The 14412-nt window shown below is 44.6% G+C and overlaps 1 protein-coding gene across 3 annotated transcripts in view; it reads right to left on the bottom strand.

Annotated features, from left to right (window-relative positions):
• Positions 1–14412, bottom strand: part of Afg1l (AFG1 like ATPase) — a 143815-nt gene that overhangs the window by 20705 nt on the left and 108698 nt on the right. For 2 of the 3 annotated variants that reach the window (XM_050120524.1, XM_050120526.1), the window contains 2 exons: positions 10840–10910; positions 10483–10583 (listed from right to left, as the gene is read on the bottom strand). The exons of the other annotated variant lie outside the window; for it this stretch is intronic. In XM_050120524.1, coding sequence (XP_049976481.1) covers positions 10483–10583; positions 10840–10910 — 172 coding nt within the window. The remainder of the gene's footprint in view (positions 1–10482; positions 10584–10839; positions 10911–14412) is intronic. 3 annotated transcript variants of the gene reach the window in all.

Genomic DNA, 14412 nt, shown 5'->3' with positions numbered 1-14412 from the left:
TTCTATTGAATTTTTAATAACTATAAGATAAATTGTGATCTGCCTTCAGGCAAAAAAACAAATAAACCAACCTATAAAAAATAAACTCACTACAACCAGTCCTTCTTCCAAAACTTGACTATACCTCGATTTCTCTGTGCTTTTGAGTGGTCATGCCATTAGGCCAGTTGTTCTTAAGATTTCTGTTCCGAATTTACAGACGTGACTAACAAGTGGGCTAGCCTGTTCTATCACATGGAAGTACAGCAACCCTCCCAGCTCTAGAGTCCCCTGAATCAGCTCTGTCATTTAGAGCTCTGCTCGCCACCACAGCACACAACCTCGGACTCCTTCCCACCCAGCACCATCAGAATCTCTAGCTCTGAGCTCTCAAGGCTGGTCCTCATCTCCCCCAGTATTCTGCTCCTACATAGCCTGTGGTACTGATAATCTGCTCAGTCTACTGACTTCTGTGCCCATCACAGTTTCTCTTTTGAATTAAGACAGTAAGAGGGGAGGGAGACTGACTCTTCTTCATCCGGTACCCACCCCCTTACTGTGCCTAGACCTGAGCCAGCCTTCCACTATATACTCAGCAGATACTTGCTGGTGCTTATGGAAGAGTCATTCACTAGAGGAAGGGCAGGAGTCTTCCGTTGACATACCCAGTATCGAGCATGCTGAGTGCTGTAGCCCATCTTCCTGAAAGAGAGACTGCCCCAGGGGGAAGTCCCGTTCCTTGAACTCCTGGAGCACATCTGGGGACTGCACAGCTGCACAAACCTTCCTAAACTCTTGGGCTCGGGGATGTCTGAGGAAGAGGAGGCAGAAAGACGGTCAGAGCCAGAGGAGGTGATGACTCCACTGGGGGAAGTCAGTTCTCTCCTCCCAGTGTGGAGCCCAGAAACTGGACTCAGGTCAGCGGGACTTAGCAGAAGTGTCTTCACCACTGAGCCCTCACTGGCCCTGACAGAAACTTCTTGATATTTATTTTTATATTTCTCATAAGAAAAGCACACAGGCTTGAAAGTGCTAAGGAAAAAGTTGCTGACCCTTGAATCAATGCAATACTCTCGAGATGGAAATCTCAGACATACTGCTTCTCAGAAAGCAATTGTTTGATTATTGCTGTGGTGTGTGTGTGTGTGTGTGTGTGTGTGTGTGTGTGTATGATGTATGTTTGAGTGTGGGCACACACGTGCTGGCGTGGGGACATGCTATGGCAAGTGTGGAGGTCATTGAGGAGCTGGCTCTCTCCTTCCTCCATGGGTTTCAAAGAAGCAAGGTTCTCAGGGTTGCTAAGCCAGTTCACCGGCCCCAGACATATTTCCTTTTTAATACATCCTTATTTTCATCTTATCGGCATAGGTGTTTCTTTCTGCACGTGTTTGATTTGTGTGTCTGACGCCCACAGCCAGAGAAGGACACCAGCTCCCCCAGTACTGGAGGTACAGATGGCTGTGAAGTGGCATATGGGTGCCAGGACTCAGGTCCTCTGCAGGAGCGGAAAGAGCCTTAGCAGTAAAGGCATCTTCCAGCCCCTAGATAGATTTCTTGATTAACACTGAGACATAAGTTAAGTAACATCTGGCCCTGAAATATGTTACAATCTTATAATTCCTAGGATACTATAGTTATAGGATTTTTCCCCTCAAAATCTTCTATTTGGTTCAACATTTCACTATTATTTTAGGAAACAAAACAATATATTTTAACAATTTCTAAACGTTTTCTATAACATGTATTTCAAAGTAATAAAGTATCTAGTGACATATACCTTACTTAATATTCTAATTGGACAATATGCCAAATACTAAATGATTTTCAGTGAATTGATCAAAAGTATGGAAAACGTGCCCCAAATCTTATTCTCTATTATAAGAAACATTTTTCAATGATAAAAATTTAAAAATTAATCAACTATGAAGACTAACATCTGCTACTAGATTTGATCCACAGAATAATGTCCCTGAGACATGGACCATCTTGAAAGTATGCTATTCTTGGACTCCACCTTCTTCCCTGAGACCCACTAGGAATCCCTGGGCCTTCACCATACAGGGCCTGGACAGGCTTTTAAACCGGTCACACATAGCACAACATTAAGTACTCCGCTAGCTTTCTTTATCCCTCAAAGAAGCACTAGGCACATATTTCCTTTTTCAAACATCCTTATTTTCATTTTATGGGCATAGGTGTTTCTTTCTGCACGTGTTTGATGTCTGCTGAGTTTGAGAAGTCCATGGCTTGCAGAGTTTACAGTCTCCAGCCTGCCTGGAGAGATGGCTCAGTGGCTTAGAGCACTGGCTGCTCTTGCAGAGGGCCTGGGTTGGTTTCACACATGACTTACAACCATCGGTAACTCTAGTTCCACGAGACCTGACACCCTCTCCTGGCCTCCAGGGTACCAAGTGTGCGCACGGTGCACATCCATACACTCAGGCAAAACACTCATACACATAAAAGAAAAGAGATTTTAAAAAATGTGTCTTCAGCCATAAATAACAGCCACAAAGGTTCCATTCTGGATCGAGTTTGGAAGCAGAGACACAAGCCAAAGGATCCCCAACAGAAATGCTCTCACAGAGAGACCAGAGGCATGCGTCTCAGGCCAGTCATTCCTCCCCGTGTCCCCTTTCACCATAGACAAGGCCATCAGGACTCTGTCTGCAAGCTTTCACATTTCCAACCTAGCTTCTTCATGATTACATCTCTAAAAGTCTCCCCGACCCCAAGCGTCTCCCCTACCCTGGATTTTCCTTTTAAATTAGTAAAACACATAGAAAGTGTCAACACCTGTAACTTAATGTATTTTGAGATTTTCTTGGAAGACATAAATCAGTCAACGATTAGTGAAAACCTATTTTCTTTTCTCCTTTAGACCCCAAATCTCAGAATAATGAATACCCTCAGGTGCCAAGTTGTTTTTGTGTACTTTGCCTTTTTAAATCAAACTGTGGTCAGGTGGTGGCACACGCCTTTAAGCCCAGCATTCAGGAGGCAGAGGCAGGTGAATCTCTGTGAGTTCGAGGCCAGCCTGGTCTACAGAGCACATTCCAGGATAGGCTCTAAAGCTACAGAGAAACACTATCTCAAAAAACCAAAACAAACAAAAAATTCAATCAAACTGTGGTCTAGGGCACTTATGGGAATTTATTATTCTAAGGCCCCACATGGTGACATTTATACCTAACTGAACATGCTCTTCATCCCTTTCTTGGGTTAAAGTGCATCCCCATAATGTTGCTGCAAGACCAACAAAGGTCATGGTTACAGAAGATGCGCATTGGCCAACAAGCGAGAGAGACAGACTCGGTGCCTTCTAATACCACGACTGTGACCTCTTCGAGAGTCGACCAGGATTATGGCAGGAAAGCCAGAGCAAACACACGACACTGGATTTCTATTCTGACAAGAAGCAGGCCAGTTTTCCATGAAGGTCTTGGGGATGTCACTTCAGGCTTACCTGTGCTTCTGCTTTAGGGAGGTTGGCTAGCCGCCTTATTGGGACCACGGCTTTGTCAGGAGTCAGCATAGGTAAGAAACCTCAAGCATGGAGGTTCCTGGGCTGCCTCAGCCTGCTGATTAGTGCCTTCATCCTGATGCTGATTACCGCGGGAGCAGCAGACTACCAGCCTGCAGCCTTGGCTAAACGACGCAGATAAAAGCTATTCATCCTGCAGCATTTCCTGACAGTGTGCCAGGATAGGCACGAACCAGGAGTTCCCAACCACTGGTTTCATTAGGAGTAAAACCAAATAAAGCAGGCAGTGAAAGGAGGGTTCCAGTCAAGAATTCTCTACAAGATCCTATTTGGTAAGGCTTGCAATTTAACAACATATAAACTAATATGATTTGATTGAGACTAACAGGAATCTGATTCTGACAGACATCCACTCCTTGAGCACTAAGGGCAAGCTAGGAAGCGCGAGGAAGCGGGGAGCAGGAAGGTGCCAGAGAATACCCACAGCCATGCATATGCAGCGACTGATGCATTTTCCTGATGAATCCTCTGCCCAGAGTTTCTGCAAACACACCTGGCTACCTGTCATTTTTAAACCACAAATAATGAGGTGCCCCTGCAAACAGTTACCTGTGAACGCAGTTATTGGTTGAGGAACCAATTTTCTGCAGGTGTAAAAATTGCCTTTCTCAAAGGGAAAACACAGGAGTAGGCAGTTAACTCATTAAAGCCTTTGGAATCAGCTCTGGCTTGCTTTCTCTGGAAGTGATTCTTTCCTTTGGGGTCAGAAGAGCTTAACGGTGATGCAAGTAGATTCCTGCTGTGGTCCAGGCCTCTGTTCTCTTAAGAATAATCAAGGAGACTCAGGAGCTTTGCTTGACATGGATTCTTTCTCTAACCTTTGCTATTGAAACTGAGGAAAATTTAAATCTATTGCAATCCACCATCATAAAAACCATTACATCACACCCATAACAACAACAACAACCTAGTTATATTGTGGTTATATGGGTCAGTGGTGGGAAAGTTATTTTAACAGCCTTTCCAGATAATTATAGGATTATTATTTGATGATATAAAGACAACAGAAAGTTCCTTCCAAAGAGGGAACTGGATTGGAAGAAGAGTCAACCTTTGTGTAGAGAGTCTGACCAGCATACCGAGGGCAAGCGTGATGAAGGCTTACAGGAAGCTTCACGAGAAAAAACGTCATTCTGTCATCAAATGCCTGCCTAGCACACAACTGTCAAGGTCGTCAAAAGTCTCAGGAACTGTGGCAGTTAGGAACTAAGGAGATGATAACCTCAGAAGCCAGTGGCATCCTAGGACTGAGAAGGGACATTAGGCCAAAATAAGGAAATGCGGATGAAGTAGAAACTTAATAATACTGTACCATAGCTCAGGAGTTCAATCTACATTACTGGCAAAATAGTAATATGAGAAAATATATGTGGTATTTGTTAATTAAATGTAGCAAACATAATAACAGAAGGTGTTAACGATAAAGGAAACTAGATTTGGGAGCAGAGGTAAGTAAACACTCCGGATTATGATCTCTGCAGGGAACCACAGAGTTGGCTGGCCTAGCTTGCCTCATGGGTTTTTCAGGATAGAGTCCATGGCTCCTGGGCACAGCGTACCTTCCAGTTCCTGAGAGACCGATGCACTTCTCCAGGCAGTGAAGCACCCTGGCAGCTTTGTGTTTCTCTGTATGTTCCCTTAGTAGTCACGGAAGCATGGGAACTTGACAGAACAATTGGTCTTTGACATTAATCTTGTGTACCCTTGTGTGGCTTGCAACCTTCACTGTATCCTGGCAGCTACAACTGTATTGATCCTGGCAATTGCCATGATATTTTGTTTCTAATAAAGATATAAAAAGTCTGGTTGCTCTCAATAAAATTGTTCTGTGGCCCCTCCAAGCTAGCCTGACTTCATTCCTCACAGCGATATCATGTGGCCTTGGCCCAGTAAGTAACTCAGGCTCTTACAACACTCAAGTTTCCTTTCTTCTTTCTTCATCTTTCCTCCCTTCCTTTTCTTGTCTTATTTCAGCTTTCTGAGACAATCTCTCACTGCAGCACAGGCTGACCTAGAACTCACTGTGTATTCTAAGTGCTCCTCAAACTCACAGAGACCATCCGCAGCCTCCAAACTGCTGAGATGACAGGCAGGCGCCATCACGCACAGCTTCCTCTCATAAACCTAAACGGATCTAACATCTAAATCTATTTAAAGTTTTTAAAGAGGTTGACAAAAAGTAGTTTTTAACATGTTAGCTGTACAGTAGAATCTGAATCTGTGTTGGTGTGTGCACAAGTGTGTGCATGTGCATGTTTGTATGTACGTGTATTTTTAAAATTACATTTGCTTATATGTGTCACACATATGTGTGGAGGTCAGAGGGCAACTTGCTGGAGCTGGTTCTCTCTTTCTGCTATGTGGATCTATGAAATCGAATCAGGTCACATGGCTAGTGGCTACCTGCAGAGCTATCATGTTCACCCTACTCCCGGCTCTTTGAGGAAGAGTCTGCTATGTAGCTCAAGCTGGCCTCAAACTCCCAGTCCTCCTGATGCAGCCTCCCATATGCTGGGATTGCAGGTACATGAGACCATACCCAGCTTATACTTTTTGAATTATTATTTTTTATTAGTCTTTCTGCATTTTCTTCTGTTATGTATGATTTTATAACAGTATATACTGTTATTGGGAAATGTCTCAATAAACTAGACCTTCCAAATGTTGAACTCTTTAATTATATAATTACCAAAACATCTAGCTAGACATGGAGCAAACACCTGTGATCTCAGACCTAGGAAGGCTGAACAGGACAAGGAATTCAAAGCCAGCCAAATCACAGAGAGAGACAGTGTTCTAATCCCGCTTCCCCTCCCTCTCCTTTTTCATCCCCCTCCCCAAACTCCTGTATTTGTTGATATCACCATCAATCTCATCAGAAAAGAAGTGTTCAAAGACTGGGAAGCTGTTGGTATCAAGATGGCAGAGGCAAGTACCAAAACTGTAACTTCTACTCACTGGCTCACACTGCATCACTGGTAACAGATACTGCTCACACTGCATCACTGGTAACAGATACTGCTCACACTGCATCACTGGTAACAGATATTGCTCACTTTCTCACACTGCATCACTGGTAACAGATACTGCTCACACTGCATCACTGGTAACAGATACGGCTCACACTGCATCACTGGTAACAGATACGGCTCACACTGCATCACTGGTAACAGATACGGCTCACACTGCATCACTGGTAACAGATACGGCTCACACTGCATCACTGGTAACAGATACTGCTCATTGTTTTACTTGGAATGACAGTCTTCACTCATTTCCAAGAAATGTTTGTTAAACACTGTGAGGAAATGTCTGCCAAGTTGAATAACCACAACCTGTCAGTCTTTTGTGTAAAAGTTGATAAGTTTTGGGGGAGGGGAGCTTTCCCTCAGGGCAGTCATGATATTTGGTGTGTGGGAGTACCTCATAAAGACTACTTCTCATTTCCTCACCAAAAAATATTAAGAGTACATGTTCTCAAAGTTGAAACTTAACGAAATTAATCATTTTTACTGCCCTATGGAGACTCAGCTTTGACTGAGCTGTCTCCACTTGGTTTTGATGCTGACTCTCTGAGCATCCAGCCATGGGGGGCACAACAGGTTTGGTGCCACTGTCTTAATTCAATGGGTTTTGCCTGTCACTTCTATAGCACCATTACTGGAACTCTCACCCCAGTAAGAAGAGCAGAGTGCCCTAGTATTCGCAGAGAGAGGGGTGGGTGGGTTTTAGGACTCCCGGGGACTTGCAGGGACCCTTACAGCTCTATGACTATTCCATGCAAACTGGCATAAATAACTACCTCTGGATCCAGAAAGCGTACCACATCTGGCTTCATTTTTTTTTGGGGGGGGGGCAGCTCTGACAGGAAGGAAATGGCTGGAACAAAGTCCACCAAACACCCCACCCTCACCCCGCCACTCTCCACAGTCCTTTAAGAAGGCGTTTCCCACCATTTTCCATATCATAGCAGGAGCAGAAAGCCGCAATACTAATATGAAGGGCCTCTCAGGACTGGGTATCTGCTCTCCCAGAACCTGCCCAGACATACCCGATGTGATGGAGAGATAAAGGATACAACATCAGCCCCTACCCAGCAAGAAGTTCAAGTGCTCCTTTGGCCTCTACTAGCTGTGTGACCTGAGGACAGTTAATTAGCATCTCAGTGCCTCCATTTCTTCACCTCTGAAAAGGGAGAATGATGCCACTACCTTCGCATACATGAAGAATGCCTAGAAGATTCCTTATGGCGATTCTGTCAGCTATTATCTTTACCTGGGTGCCCAGGGCTCTCCTAGTTTAGACTGGTTCTCTGAGGAAGACAGTACTGAATCAGACTTGTGGAGAGAGGGAGTATTGCAGACCACCAGAAACTAGACAGGGTCCCACATGAGAAGCTATGCTGGGTAGAGAGAAGAATGCAGAGGTGGACCAGCCTGGGCCTGTCTGCTTTACCCATGGAATATGTCAAGTTACCTTATTAACTAACACACTGATTGATGAGTCGCCACCCACTTGAAAGTCTATAAAAATGCTATTTCCCCTGTGGCTCAAAACTAGTCATTACCGAGTGTCAACCTATTTGCTCCTTGCAGCATGATTTTTTTCGAGATGACGTCAGCAGCAGCAGTGGAGTGGGCCTCGGGCCTTCCAGAAACTCGCTGGCGCTTACGTAATCCAGATCTGGACCCAACCACCCCGATGCTTACTCAAATACCTTGGTTAGATGTGCTGTTTTTATCTTTACTGAACATCTTCTGGCAGCTATGTAGTCTGGCTCATAAAATCATTATAACTAATTAAGAGTTTTAGGCTAAATCTGAAGTTGAATGATTTCAAGGATCCTCTTCATGGAACTATTCAGACTCTGAATTGCCACAATTATAAGGCTGCAAAGAAATGCAAAATCACCATAATAGGAAAATAGTACCAAGGAGCTGACCACTTAAAAATTTAGCCCTTCCCCAGCCGTCCTTCACAGGGAGTTTAACACGGGGAACTAACCACAGCCCTCACGCCAACGTCTTGTCAGTCATTCGGGGCCTGTCCAATGCAGAAGATATTCCAGTTACCACGAATAAAGGCAAACCTACCCACGCATGCAACTGGCAAACGAAGGGTCTATCTGACCCGAGGAAGGAAAAACCTAATGGGGTACTGACACCACAGAAACGCCAAACAAAAACACCTGAAATGTTCATGCATTAAAAGGACCTGGAAATACATGAACTCCTGCAATGTTTTATAGAAAGGGGCCTCCCCTGCAACTAAACAACCAAGTCGCAAAGTGAAGAATATGATGGTTTATTGTCCTAGAATTTTGACAAGACAGATATGCCAAAAATAAATGGAAATCTTGTTATTGTTGATTCTGAGAGTTTAGTTCATGGATGTTATGCAATACAAGCTTTTGTCAAATACAAGTGAGGTATGTTGGTATTATTTTCATTTTTCAATACCAAGTCCTGACCACCTTTTTCCCATCACCCCACTGTGCGGTAAAAAGATTTTATGGGGTTTGGGATTCTAAGTGGCCTGTTTCTGATACCAAGTATCCTGAACTAAAGAGCCTAGTAAAGAAACAGAGAGTCAGGATCTGCTCCGAGAGAGCCCTGGCCTCCTCTCCAGGACTCCACAGCCCTGCTGCGCCCTCTCCTCACCACGGGTGTCCTCCTGCAGAGAGAGGTGGAGCTTCATCCTTCACAAGAGAGTCTGTTTTGTGACAGGAACCCTGGCAGACACAGGAAGAGTCACACCAATCTCCATCAGAAGCTCCTAATTAATTCTACTCCTTCAAAAGCTCTAAACACCTGCAGGCTGGAGTCAGCTCAAACTCTTGCCCGCTAGGAGTAAGCCAGCGGACTTTAAGAAACACGCTGTTTACTACTCAGCAGGCCCAAGTGAGCATGGCCTTCCCTTTGCCTCCGAACAGCTCTTCTGTAGTTAGCTAAAACCAAGACATCAGAGACCAAGGGATGATGCTCACCTGAGGAACACGTGTAAAGTGACTTGAGTTTCTCACGACTTACACTGGATAAGGACATCAAATATTCTAATGAGCATTTAGAAGTCCAGAACTTTGAAAAGACAGAGTTCATATCTCTAATGGATCTGCAAAGAGTTCCTAATATATGGGGGTGTGTATGTGCAAATATTTCATCTGTGAGATAAATTATTTATGATATAATACCAATGCCATAGTTACATAAATTGACTTCCCTTCACCACACAATTCAGATACGGCACAGCAGCTGGACAATGAATCTGAGAAATGGCTTCTTTCTTTCTTTCTTTCTTTCTTTCTTTCTTTCTTTCTTTCTTTCTTTCTTTTCTTTGTTGTTTGTTTTTTGGGACAAGGTTTCTCTGTAGCTTTGGGAGCCTGTCCTAGAACTAGCTCTTGTAGACCAGGCTGGCCTTGAACTCACAGAGATCTGCCAGCCTCTGCCTCTGGAGTGCTGGGATTAAAGGCGTGCGCCACCGCCAGGCTGGAATGGCAATTCTTGAGGCCATACTTCTTTAGTTTACAGCAATACTACTTATCTTCCTTTCTGTACTTGTTCTCATGGGACTGGGAACTTGAACTCAGGCGGTCAGGCTTGGCTGCAAGTGTCCTTGCCCGCTGTGCCATCTCGCTGGCCCTTAACTCAACTTTTCTGACTTCCCCCACATGAGGACTTTCACAAAAGATCCCGACCCTGACTCTGCTGCTGCTCCCAGCGGCAGTTGACAGTTGACTCCGTGTTTCTAATATTTTTCTTGAAAGTCCTTCAAAGATCAGAGTGTGTGCCAGTACCTAGTAAAACTGCCTGGCAGATAGATGGAAATCTCCCTTGTTGAGACTTTTACCTCAGTTCTGAATCTGTGACTAGCATTTTAAAACCTGAAGCGGGCTGAAGGGAGAACGTGAAGTATTTTAACATGTGAAAGGCCAACCAGCCTGGCCAGGCCTGGGTACTTACTCTCTCACAGAGCTCTTCAAACGTGCAGTCGGCAACGGTTCCGCAGGCTTTATTCAGCCGCAGCGCTCTGCCTTGCACTTTTAGAATCCTTGGTCTAGTTACTATGGGAACATGAACAAAGACTCAATCTTGTCTGGATAATTACTATAAAATTCATCTCTTACAGATAGGAAATGCATAGCTTGATGAATAATAGCACATGATTCAACACATAAATTAGACAAAATGCTGATACAATGACTGCCACTTGAGCGTGGCATCAACCCATATACAGCAATGGAACTTATTAATTGGTCAGTGGAGATTGGGCATTGTGCTCTAAATGTATTCTCTTTCAAGAGAAATTAACTTACGTACAATCATTTTGTTTCTGGGCCAGCTCATCAAACAACTTATCCATGACAGCCTCCACATCAGCTTCACTTGTGCTACAGTGAAAAGAATAATAGAATATGAAATTAATAACACTTGAAGCCAACATCAAACAGCTGCCTGAGCCTGCTTAGCTTTTTGCCCATAAAAAAAGAGAGAACAGGGTGATAGTCTCTAAATACAAACATTAGATTCAGAATACACTTAAAAGCAGAGAATATTAACTCTCAGGTAGACGATCCTGCCTTATTTGCATACATTGAAAGACTTCTGAGCTTCTAGATGCTTCCAGTAATGAGACGCTACAGGCAGAGTAAATCCATTAATACTATGTGTACACAATGAGAAGAAAGCGCCTGACTCTCGCTTGCATGGCAAACAAGAGCAAATAGGCAGGGCAGTCAAGCATCCAGCAAGTACCCTTTGAAATCTCTCCTGAGAGGGCACACGTGAAATGAAATATTGAGGGTGTTTTTAGAAAAACCAAGCCAAGCGACTGGCGGAGAGGCTCGAGCACTCGGGATAAAATTGCTAGCCCCCAAAGACCAACTTGATCTGCACATGAGAAACTTTCTCAGATTCTACATGTCTGAAGACACACAGGACAGACTCCCGTCAGGAGGAGGACAATCGCAGAGCACAGTTTCCCCAAGCCCCCTCCTTGGGCGCCTTCTACAGTGCAGCTAGGGAGCAGCTCTCCCAGCCTTTTGTATTCTAATTAGAAATCACCATATGCTTATGGAGCCACACACAGAAAAGTGACAGTGCTGTGGCCTCTTTCCTTCTCACTTTTTTTTTTTCAAAGAGTTGATAAATTAACAGTCAATAGAAGAAAAACTGGTAGAAGAGAGGCCGGTCCAAAAAAAAAAAAAAAACTTGAAGTGAAAATCTAAGTTTCCTCTTCTCCCACAAACAAACGTCCACAAGATGACCTGCCAATATGCTTCATTTTGACACAAATAAATTTTAACTAATTGTGGAAGCAATTGACACCAGCTTTAATAGTGTCTCATTGAAAATTAGTCATTAAGATGAAGTTGAAACTAAACAGAATCTTTCTTAGCAGGTTGCTGGCATTTAACATATAACCACGAATCCCTCCACTGTAGCAGAGGCCACACTTAGAAACGCAGCACCGCGGGCATCGTTAGGGGCCAGCGCCACCCCCCTCCGTGGGTCTCAAAAGTGGCATTTGCCATGGCCGGACTCCATATGCTATTTGACTTCCATACCATCCTATGAGACCTTTAAATTAAGCCACGTTAAAATAACGAGATGACACTAGATAAAGAATGATTCAAGGGGACAATCACCCAAATTTAATTTTTTTTATTACACTTGCATGCATGTGGAGGCCAGAGAAACTCATGGGGGTCGCTTCTCTCCTACCATGTGGGTCCTCAGGTTCAATGTGGGGCATCAGGTTGGGCGGCAAACACTTTTATCAGCCCCACAAAGCAAATTTAAAATTACTAAGAACCCAAAAAGTCAGTGTAAATGCCGATGTCACATCAACCACCTGGATGTTAGAGGTCAATCCTGGAACTCATTTAGAACAATTTCTACCATGCAGTGGCGTGTGTACACACAGGGTTTGTTTGGTTTTTGAGAAGTGGTGTGTGTGTGCGTGCTTGAGTGTGTATGCTTGTGTGTGCAGATGTGCAGTGCTTGTGCCTGTGGAAGTCGGAGGCTGGCACCAGGATGAGAGTCGTTCCCCAACTGGCCAGGCTGACTGACCATGGGCTCCAGGCTACCTGGAGTTTGCACCACCACCTCCAGCACTGGAATTTCCTAAGTGTGACTCTGTGCCTGGCTTTTATGTGAGTGCTGGGAATCCAAACTCAGCACCTCATGTTTGCGCGGCAAGTACCTTACCAGCTGTACCATCTCTCCATCCCTGATTTAAAAAAAAAAAAAAAAAAAGATAACCAGGCTGACCTTGAACTTGTGCTCCTCCTGCCTTAGCCTCCAGAGTGCCTGGTTAACATCTACTTAAAATGATTTTACTTTACTTATTATTACCCATGTATGTTGGGGAGCACGTATATGCCACAGTGTGCATGTGAGATCAAAGGACAGCTTTGGAGGTCAGTTTGCCATAAATGGGTTCTGGGAATCGAACTCAGGCCCTCAGACTTTCTCGGCAAATCCCTTTACCTACTGAGTCATCTCACGGGTCCTAATGGCTACTTGTCAAGGCAGACAGAATGGAGCACGCGGAGCAGGGGAATAGTTTCTCAGGACAGCACCTGCCTAGCAAGGCAAGACCCAGCATCACACACACACACACACACACACACACACACACACACGTGCGCGTGCACACACACGATCTAGTGGGTCATATTCAGGCCACCAGGCTTGCACAACCAGTGCTTTGCCTATGGATCCATCTTGCTAGGCTGCATTAACTTTTTTTAAAGATGAGCATTAGTGAAATAAGGAGAAAAAAACACTTTAATTACCCAGTTACATTAGTCTAAAAGGCCAGTGTGCACTTCCAAATCAAATGTAAGCAGCTTTGAGGATGTCTTGCACTTGTATCAAAATCCTCGGGCGAATCTAAACCTTGCAGCGTGTCCAAGGGGGGAACAAAGCTGACCTTTGTTGGACCAGCATGCAGCAGTGAACTCCTCACACTACTCTGATCTTGCCCTGGAGGTGACATCATCGCCACGTGTCCACAGAAAGGAGGACGGAGATTCAGAGCTATGTCACTTACCTAATCTAATATTAGATTAATTATTAACCTGATATACAAAGACATAAACTGTCTGTGTGACAGAAAATATAAAAAAGGCAGGGCACACTGCGAGCACTATGGCAATATTTATGTCATGCCATACACAAATGTGTCACCACACAAAACTCCAACGGAATCTCTCAATCTCTCTCTCTCTCTCTGTTTTGTTTTGTTTTGTTTTGTTTTTTCGAGACAGGGTTTCTCTGTAGCTTTGGAGCCTGTCCTGGAACTAGCTCCTGTAGACCAGGCTGGCCTTGAACTCACAGAGATCTGCCTGCCTCTGCCTCCCGAGTGCTGGGACTGTTAAAGGATTCTTAAGAAGCTGCATGAAAAGATGGCGCAGTTGGTAAGGAGTCCCTGTGCTGATGGTAACGTTAAGAGGAGGCTTGGTTAATGAATCCATTTCTGGAGTCAGAGTTGTCAGGATGGAATCTCTCCCTAAATGTCTGTGTTGAGAGCCTGGGGCTGACTTGCTGTGATCTCTGTGGACCAATAAACAGAGGGCAAGTTTAAGGCTGAACTTGGTAAGACTATTATCCTTCCCCTGCCCACTGCCACCCACTTCTCAGGCAAAGCTCTGCTTTCTGAAACTTCTACAACCTCCGAGAGCCAACAGCTGCGACCAAACACATGAGTGGGGTCTTAATTCAATCCACAGCCACATAGCTATTCCACTCATAGAAGGCCACCCATGAGATAAAAACGGCTAACTTCTGGAAGAAGGGTCGCCGAAGGAGAGATCCAGCCATAGGGAATGGGATTAAGTCCGGGGGGGGGGGGGGGGGGGGGGGTGGGGGGGGGGGTGGAGGGGAGAG

This window comes from Alexandromys fortis, unplaced genomic scaffold (genome assembly GCF_014885135.2).
Source record: "Alexandromys fortis isolate MF-2015 unplaced genomic scaffold, M_Fortis_MF-2015_v1.1 scaffold_175, whole genome shotgun sequence".
NCBI lineage: Eukaryota > Metazoa > Chordata > Mammalia > Rodentia > Cricetidae > Alexandromys > Alexandromys fortis.
Note: the sequence above shows the minus strand (reverse complement) of the source record. Positions and strands in the feature narration are given on the sequence as shown.